The 10,075-nt window shown below is 51.6% G+C and overlaps 1 protein-coding gene across 1 annotated transcript in view; it reads right to left on the bottom strand.

The window, feature by feature from the left end:
• Window positions 1-3,657, bottom strand: part of LOC149370624 (neprilysin-like) — a 30,816-nt gene extending 27,159 nt beyond the window's left edge. The window contains exon 1 of the mRNA XM_089562433.1: window positions 2,783-3,657. Coding sequence (XP_089418559.1) covers window positions 2,783-3,005 — 223 coding nt within the window. The 5' untranslated portion in view covers window positions 3,006-3,657. The remainder of the gene's footprint in view (window positions 1-2,782) is intronic.
• Window positions 3,658-10,075: the final 6,418 nt, after the last annotated feature.

Here is a 10,075-nt window from a genome sequence, read left to right on the forward strand (position 1 = left end):
GAAACGCGGTGCAGAAGCCATAAGACGTCCGCGTTCATTTTGTTGATTGGCGTTGGCGTTGACAACGTTTTATACTCCGGTCCATTTTAAGGAAAGGAAGTGCGTATAATTGGCCCCCTTGGTCAGTGGACGCCTGAATCGCGCTGACAGGTGAGAGAGATGTGGGCTGCAGGCATTGACAACGTTGGGCCACAAACGCGGCGCAGAAGCCATAAGACGTCCGCGTTCATTTTGTTCATTGGCATTGGCTTGACAACGTTTTATACTCCGATCATTTGAAGGAAAGGAAATGCGCATAACTGGCTCCCTGGAACAGTGGGCGCCTGAATCGCGCTGATAGGTTGTACGTGGGGTGACGAGAGAGAGATGTGGGCTGCAGGCATTGACAACGTTGGGCCAGAAACGCGGTGCAGAAGCCATAAGACGTCCGCGTTCATTTTGTTGATTGGCGTTGGCGTTGACAACGTTTTATACTCCGGTCCATTTTAAGGAAAGGAAGTGCGTATAATTGGCCCCCTTGGTCAGTGGACGCCTGAATCGCGCTGACAGGTGAGAGAGATGTGGGCTGCAGGCATTGACAACGTTGGGCCACAAACGCGGCGCAGAAGCCATAAGACGTCCGCGTTCATTTTGTTCATTGGCATTGGCTTGACAACGTTTTATACTCCGATCATTTGAAGGAAAGGAAATGCGCATAACTGGCTCCCTGGAACAGTGGGCGCCTGAATCGCGCTGATAGGTTGTACGTGGGGTGACGAGAGAGAGATGTGGGCTGCAGGCATTGACAACGTTGGGCCAGAAACGCGGCGCAGAAGCCATAAGACGTCCGCGTTCAATTTGTTGATATGCGTTGGCGTTGACAACGTTTTATACTCCGGTCCATTTTAAGGAAAGGAAGTGCGTATAATTGGCCCCCTTGGTCAGTGGACGCCTGAATCGCGCTGACAGGTGAGAGAGATGTGGGCTGCAGGCATTGACAACGTTGGGCCACAAACGCGGCGCAGAAGCCATAAGACGACAGCGTTCATTTTGTTCATTGGCATTGGCTTGACAACGTTGTACACTCCGATCATTTTAAGGAAAGGAAGTGCGCATAGCTGGCTCCCTGGAACAGTGGGCGCCCGATTATAGGCACGTTGGATGATAGAGAGAGAGAGAGAGAGAGATGTGGGCTGCATGCGTTAGCGATGACCACGGTGAGCGCGATCTGCCATTAACAGCGACCTGGTAGAGTGGCAGTGTGGTTGGGGACTTTAATGTAGATATAAAGAGAAACAGGAATTTTTTACCACTTATGCGGGAGAACATGCCGTTCCTCTCGCTCGTAATGCCTCCAACTGCGGTGACTACCTCGCAAAATACTTGCACAGACCTTGTCTTTGACAACCGGGCATTTGTGCAGCAAGTCGAGCATATATTCATTTATTTCTCCGACCACAAAGCTTTCTTCATGACAATCAAGAACTGTTAGTGGAGTGTTTCTTGATGAAGTAAAATGTATGAAAAATAACAGTTGTCTGTAACTGTACTTACATACATATCTTGCTCGAATTCTTTGCCTCCATCTACCGAAAAACTGAAACAGCTGATGAGCTGCGCTCAAATTTCGGATTAGGAAGTAACGTAAACGTCGGCAATTTTTTTTTCAGCTGGAAACCATTTAAGAACGCATTTTTTTTTTCATATAATTTAAGATTTCACTGTATATGTGTACATATATCTGTAAGTGACCGTACGACGGTCTTGCATTTTTTTTCTATTAACGTTCTTATGTCGTCAAAAAAAAGCTTTGCCCATTGGTTTTCTATGGAAGTCAACTGTTGGATGCAATAGATGGAAACACTTGAAAAGAAAGATTTATCTACGTATCAGAATAATGGACAATTAGCTTTAATATTACCATAACAGTATCTTTCAATTTTCCAGTTTCCGAAAAGTGTGCCCGATAATGTTGGACATGGCCTGCTACTTAGACAACCGGTTTCGCCGACAACGCCGACGACGACGCGGAACGCTGGAAAGGGCGCATAAGTGCTGAGGTCTAAAACGGTGTGTAGCCTGAAGCACTGGATATCGAACACATCGCCTCTCCAATGCGGCGTGGACCACTAGACCACCACTTTGATCTACGTGAGGGCGTATGAAGGTCTTCACGGCCTAAACAATAAGACGTAAGAGCATTGCGAAAACATAAAACCTTCGTAGCTACGTAAAAAAATAATAACTGTTCATGTCGTTGTGATCCTTTCATGTTTTTGTTTTGTCCTCTGCCGTTCACCGCTCCCTTGCCTGAAGTGGTCCGGGGAAATTACTCATCACAGATTTGAACCTAGGCTGGTACGCAAACCAGACCCGTCAAATAATATGCAGGCAGTCGCATGGAGACGACCCCAAACAAACACGTTCGCACACCCGGGCATCGAGAACCGTATATTCCCGATTACAAGAGCATACGAGTGTTCCCCCTGCTGGCTGAGAGGGTCCCTCGACAATATAATGTGGGAATGCCGAAATTCTACTGGGAAAGCGCAAAATATCCACTGTAAAGAATCCTGGCAGACCCTGCTGCGTAGTTCGGACCCGGAGTTCCATGAGCTCCGCCTTGTCCGAGTGGCTGAAGAGGCCGCCGGGACACGACCTCCCGGCCAGCATCTAAAGCGGTGCCTCCTACCTGCCGGGGGGTGGGGGGGGGGGGGGTGCATTTGTTGATCAATAAAAGTTCGTTTCTCCCTCTCCTAGCCCACTCCCGCCATGTCTTCAAGATCGGACGCCTTTTTGTTACCTTTTACTTTGTCGACCTTGCCGTCCATGGCCTCATTCCGCCGCTCTGCCGCCAATCGCTTCGCTTTGCTTCCGCGGGTTCCTTTACGAAGTGGCTCTTTCGCGGAGGCGCTCCTGGAGGGACGCTTCCCATGGCGATGCTGGCCAGCGCTTTTGTCGGGCGTCTTCCCAACAGGACTCGTGGCTTGCCGTTGCTCAGGCGAAGCTCCTTGGCTTCGAGGCATCTTGTAAGCACCGCTGCATGGCGACCACGGAAGAATATGTAAACCGCTTTGAACTGCATTGCGGTACACGGGAACGCTGCCAACCAATTCGCGAAGTGGACTGGCCAGTACTACTTGTTGGGTACCCTCTCAGTAAACCTGAATCATTAAGGTGTGCGGCTGAGGTTAAACCGCAGTTTGGACGTAGCTTGACAGATTCACTGTTTCCTCAGGGAGATTATCTAACCTATGTGCTTGTTTATTGTTTATAATAAGCTTCTATATTCGGTGATCAAATGGCGGCAATGAGGGAAAGACGTGGTAGCTAGGATTCGAAAAAGTAAAATCTTTAGACAAGTGGTGAACGTTAGTAGTGTTAGGTTGAGAGATACAACTACGCCGGAGTCGTTTTACTGGGAAGAGTTACTTCACATACTGTTCGCCGTAAAAAAGAAAAAAAAAGACACTGTACAGAATGCTTGCGGAGACCAAAGCTCGTCTCTTCTCAATGCGCTTTGAGAGGAGTCATCATCTCGCACTACCCACTCTTTTAACCGCACCAAACAGCTGTTAGTCAGCGCTTGGAAGTGGGGGCATCTTTGCAAAATTAGGAAAGAAGCTAGTCTCAGCATGGGACACGGCTGTTTTAAACTCGTCACGAAGCGCGCGCGGCACCCGGGCAGTTAATAATATCGCCGTTGTAGCAGTGAGCCCGCTGGTGTGACATCTTGTGTAAGCGATGCTAGCCCTGAATGGCGTTCTCGTATTTCTTATCGACCCCCCCCCCCCCCCATCATTCCCACGGACCAGAGAGGCAGGTGCTCACCGAAGGCGCGTCGCGGTGCAACAAGTAAAGGGATGGTCCCAGAGCGCAGAACAAGAGAACCGCAAAACGGGCCAGGAGAGGGATGCTCGGTGCGACTGCTCGGTGGCACGAAATTCTTCTTCTGTTGCGTCACGCAACCGCGCTAGCACGTATCCGAGTCTCGTGGCCATTCCGAGCATTGGCGCACGCTAGGCTGCTCCTTCTTCTTCCTTCTCGAAATGAACCGAGTAGTAGCAGCAATAGAAGACCTTTATTCGACTATAATTTACAGGCCGAGCATGTCGACCGCCTAGGCGACCAGAAGTCGCTGTTCTTCCTCCCCTTCAGCGCCAAGCCAGTCGAGCAAGGTGGTGATGGAGAGAAAGTGGGGGTAGTAACCCGACTGCTGAGCAGTCGGGCAATAGAAGAGGCAATGGGCCAGGCCCGCATAGATACGGGGCAGTTGGGACAGGAAGTGTCTGATCGATAATGATAGAGCAAGAGACGGGACGTAGTGATGACTGCATTCATTTGGATGTGCTGAAGAAGGCGAGCCTCCGGCACCGTGAAGGATGGATGAGTAAGAGGGTAAAGGCGTTTGTAGAGGCGGAGCTCGAGGTAGACCTCTTTTATGGTGCGGTGAAGGGCGTCTAACACAGTCCTCCAAGGGCTTGGCCTAAGGGGCCATCGGTTCCTGGAAAAGTGTGTCGCGGGCGAGCTGATGGGTCAGCTCATTGCCGCCAATCCCTGAATGCACAGGGGCACAGCGGAGGAAAACGATGGAAGGCTGCTGTGCGGAGACCACTCGTACGACCTCCTGTTGGAGAGAAGGGGTTAGGGTGGAGATCTGTAAGTGGTGTATAGCGGCTTGTGAGTCTGAATAGACTGTGTACTCTTCGAGAGAGGGAAGGAGGGCAAATGACTGTAGGGCATGCGTAATGGCGAGGACCTCGAGGGACAATGCTTGCGGAGGGCGTAGACACGGCCCGCAGGTGTGTGTTTCAGGAGCGGGGAGGTGAGGATGGTACAGGGCGTAGCCGCAGAAACCTCGAGGAACCACGAAGGAGCATATCCGTGTAGGCTACACCCTGAGTATCAGAGAGGTGAATGGTGCTGCTCGGCCGCATGACGACGGCCGGCGCGCAGGACGGGGGACAAGTTGGTTGGGAGGGGGAGGATACGAAGATCGGGAGCCAGGGTGGCAATAGGACAAGTAAACGGGGAGATTGGAATGGGCAAGATACCCACTTGAGTAAATAACCACTGACCCTGACAGGTAAGGGAAAGTTGGGCAAGCGGCGAGTCATGATGGATAGCGAGACGAGAACGGAGAGGATGGAAGAGGCCTGTGGAAAAGCTTAGCGGTAGAGGTAGTGATAAGGAGGTTGAGAGAGAGAGAGAGAGAGAGAGAAAAAAAACTTTATTTACACAGGAATTCGGGGCACGCCCCAGGGTCCCCGCAGGACCCCACTGCACTCAAGTGTTTATGTTCCGAAGGTCCATAACACTGGCAGCAGGGCTGGTGGCGATGGTCTGCACGGCCGGGTCCTCCGAGCGCAGCACGGTCTCCCAGTCCTCCCAGGTCTTGAGGTTCTCTAGTCCCCGCGGGGGAGGGTCCGCCGGGCAGAGGGAAATGATGTGCAGGGAAGAGGCGAAGGGTTCTGGGCATAGAGCGCATGCCGGAGTGGGGAAGGAGGGATGATAGTGGGCTAGGTTAAGGGGTGAAGGGAGAGTGTGTGTCTGTAGTCTGCGCCAGAGTGTTGCGTGTTTGTTATCTAGGGAGGGGTGGGGCGGGGGGTAGAGCTGGTGTAAGGCTCTGTATGCCTGGGTCAGCTCACTGAATGAGTGCATGCGCTCCTTCGTGAATCCGCGATCAGAGGCTAACTCAGCCCGGTTTAAAGAACCTCGGGCTTAAAGGTATTTTACTCTAAGGAGGTTGAGAGCTGCCTTGTAGAGGCCCACAAGGGCAGTCTCGAGAGCGTTAAGTTGCGTCTGAGTGAAGGAAGCGTAGGGTGCAAAGTACAAGACCTTGCTGAGGGCCAGCGCGTGGGCAACTTGGCACGCATGAGCCTCGTGGAGACTTGAGCGTAGTGATGCAAATCTATCGGAAAATTGGCTATCGACAGTATCGATAGTTTCTTTTAAACTATTTAAACAGTTTCTTTTAAACTATGGATAGTGTAAAAAAACTATCGATAGTATTATCAAGGTTCAAGGTTCGTTTATTGCATGTTTATTGTTTATCGACAGCCTACTATCGATGGTGTATTACTAGCGATAGTCCCACTATAGTATTACTAGCGATAGTACCGCTACAGTATTGCTAGCAATGGTACCGCTATCGATAGCAAGACTACCGATAGTTAGTTTATGGGCGTTTAAAGCCCCAAAGCGACTCAATCGCTGTGGCTATGACTATCGATAGTGAAACTGTCGATGGTAAAACTATTGATAGTAACAATATTGATAATATGCATTTGTTGGCCAGCGATAAAATCAAAACATTTGCGATACCTGATTGGTTTCAATGTCTCATGAGGCTTAACGTTCCAAAGAGACACAAGCTATGAGGGATGCCGTAGTGGAGGCCTGCGGGTAAATTTCAACCAGCTGTGGTTCTTTAATGTGCACTGGGACAGTTCGGAAAAATACCTGGAACTGCGTCCGATGAAAGAACAAACAGCACAAATTGCGCTGGCTTACACGACACCATCGTGCACTGCAGACGTCGTCTTGCTGACGTAACCGCTGCAGGAATACTTTTCGCGCTCTTACTTCGCAGCTAGGATATTCACACGCTAACATTTTACCCAGCAACTTTACGTAGGGAACATCTGCAGAGCTCGGTGACGCGCAGGCCGCAAGAACGGGCGAGTACTGTCAGTTACTCGTGCCATCACCTCCATACCACACACTCGGGAAACGAAGTTTATGATGCGGTTGGTACGCGTGGTTTATTTTATAGTATCGATTGTACTTTACATAACGAGTAGTATCAATACGGTATCGATAGTACTCTCAATAGAACTATCGAAAGTACTATCGATTATGCACAATCGATATTCTTTTTTGCCATCGATAGTTCGATAGCGACTCAACTATCGATACTATCGATAGTACCATCGATAGCTTTGCATCACTAGGGGAACCCCGAAGGCGCGGTACTTTACCCGCTGCTCTTCAATTCGGCTATGATGCACCTGCCGGCGCAGCTCAGTGGTGTCGCCAGCGTGAAGCACGCCCTGTACGCCGATGACATCGTTCTGTGGGCCACGCAGGGCAGCACAGAGGACACTGAGATCACCCTGCAAACAGCGGCGACGATAGTAGACCGCTACGCCCGACACTGCGGTCTTCAATGTTCCCCTCAAAAAACGGGATTGGTGCACCTCCACCCCTCTCAAAAGTGCACAACTAAAATATCTCTTTCTATTGAGAGTGGTCCCATACGCGACACTAATGAGATACGGCTACTCGGACGCTACATCCACAAACATACGGCCAGACACTACATTGGCCAGACTGCATGGGCCGCATGGTCCGCCGGGTTTCCAACAAACACGGGGTGTTACGAAGTCAGGATGTCTTGCGGCTGGAAAGGCCTTCGTAACAAGTCGAATTTTCTATTCAACTCCTCATCTCCACCTACGAAAACAAGAGAAGGATTCCTTGAGGTCATCCTTCACAAAATTGTTAATGCCCTTTACCTCCTCCATAAATACTTCAAACAGCCGGCTTATGGCCCATGCGGTGGTGAATACTTTCCGGGAGCTCCGGGAGGAGCACCTTCCAAACTAATACACGCGCTTGCCGCAAACGGAGTCGGGTCGCCGCCTTCTTCCTCGAATCCTCGAATCCACAAGACGCGGAACTTCAACAGTTGAAGTTCCGCGTCTTGTCCTGTGCTTTCCTCTCTTCGTCCCTTGTCGTTTTACGTGGTTGCAATATGCCTTCCCTTCAAATTGTCTTCTTTGCCCGGGACACATCACGCTCTTTATGCAGATAACATTACAATCTAGGCCACGCAAGGTAACCTGGGCCACATGGAATCCTGCCTGCAAGCAGCGGCGACCCTAGTTGACGACTACGCGGCCTACTGCGGACTCCAGTGCGCCCCATCTAAATCAGAATTTCTGCACATACGTCCCTCCCCTCGGGACACAACTCCGCTTTGCATCAGCCTCCCCTCGGGACCGATCCGGGAGTCCAAGGAGATCCGCGTCCTTGGTCTCATACACCATCAACGCAGGGTCGACACTACCCTAGCCAAACTTCGCACAGTGGAAAACCAGGTGGGCCGCATGGTCCGCCGGGTCTCCAACAAGCGGGGAGGATTACGAAGCAAGGATGCACTGCGGCTTGCCCATGCTTTCGTAACGAGTAGAATCCTCTACTCAACCCCCTACTTGCACCTGCTCAAACATGATGATGACCAACTGGAGGTCATCCACCGGAAAGTGATCAAGCGGGCTCTCGACCTCCCGGTCACCACGTCCAACAAGCGACTTCTGGCCTTGGGCGTGGTAAACACATTCCGGGAGCTTCGAGAAGCCCACTTAGTCAACCAATACACGCGTCTTGCACAGACCACGTCCGGTCGCCGCCTCTTGGACCGGCTACACATCAAACATGACTACCATATTGAGGAAAGGGAGAGAGTGCCAGAACCCTGGAGACGCGCCCTCCTGGTCCGACCCCTTCCCCGCAACATGTCCAGATATGACCATAGCGGTCGTCGCCAGGCGCGCGCGGAAGCGTTGGCGCGATACTATGGTAACCAACCATACGTGTATTACGTGGACGTTGCCGGCCCACACCACGGGGTGTGGTACACGGCCGCAGTCGTAATGGGCTCACTTTCAAAGCCTACAGCGCAACACACGCGGAGGAGATTTCCATTGCTCTGGCTCTCACTACTCCCAAGTCTAAACACATCATCACCGACTCGCGAGGGGCCTGTCGGAACTATCAGTTGGGCTGGGCTCTCCCGCTTGAAAGGCGCATATTGGAATATAGCTGCCGATGCGAAGATCCAACTCCACGCAACCTGATTTGGGCCCCCGGTCACCAGGGCCTCCAGGGAAACGAACAGGCCTATCAGGCCGCCCGCGCACTCTCTCCCCGGGCTATCTCCCTGTCCTTGGACGCCTACTCCCAATCAGACAATCTGGCCCTTACATTCAAACACATCACCGATTACTACAAGGAGGAGCATCGACGCTACCCGGCCGATTGTAAGGGACTGGATCGCGCTGACGAGCGCCTCCTCATCAAAATTCTTACTGACACTGTACTGTGCCCGGCGGTACTTAAACATTTCAACGCATCCTTTGATGGCACTTGCCAGTTCTGTGGGGAGGTGGCTGACACCTTCCACATGGTTTGGGCGTGTCAATCAAACCCATATATTCCCCCCAACCCCACCAGAGAGGACTGGGAGGCGGCCCTGCTCGGCTGTCAGGACCTAAAGACCCAAAAGGCCTTGGTTCACCGGACGCGGGCGGCGTTGCTTGCCAATGGGGCCCCAGAATAGGGGCTCCACCTAGTATTGTTAGGGGTAAGGGCCAATAGGGCCTACCCCAATCACCTCTCTGTAAATATTTATTGCACTATAAATGTTTTTCACCACCACCACTCCCGTGGAAGGCAGGTTTCATGTCCCAGAACTGCGGAGACGCGCCCTCCATGTGGGACCTCTTCCAGCCAACATTTCACACGAAAACCATATTGGTCGGCAGCTGGCACGAGCACAAGCCTAGTCCGACATTATGGCAACAAAACAGGTGTATACTACATGGAAGCCTCCGACCATCACCACGGGAGATGGTACACGGCCGCGGTAGTTCACAACAGCAACACAGTTAACGACCTCACCTTCAGAGCCCGCAGTGCGGCACAAGCAGAAGAGGTCGCGACTGCTCTCGCGGCCTCACATTCCCATTCAAAATACATAATCACCAAATCGCGAGACGCCTGTCGGAACGTCGAACAAGGCTGCACTCCCTTCCTAGCCTATCGAATCTACCAAAATTGCATACGGGATACGGACCTTGCACACCGTTACCTTATATGGGCCCCTTCTCATACCAGGTTGGCAGGAAACCAGGCAGCAGACGCAGCCGCCGCGCGCGCTGTCTCACCGGGCTGTTTTCTCCTCCCCAGCCGAGCAGGAACCCGACTTTAATCCGGTCTATACGTTCAAAGCTATTACATCCTACTAGAGATGTGAAGGCCTGAAAAAAACACTGCAATTTTGGAAAAAAACCGGTTTTTTTCGTTTTTTTCA

Source organism: Amblyomma mixtum, chromosome 1 (genome assembly GCF_055824585.1).
Source record: "Amblyomma mixtum isolate Tamu chromosome 1, ASM5582458v1, whole genome shotgun sequence".
In the NCBI taxonomy this organism is placed as follows: domain Eukaryota; kingdom Metazoa; phylum Arthropoda; class Arachnida; order Ixodida; family Ixodidae; genus Amblyomma; species Amblyomma mixtum.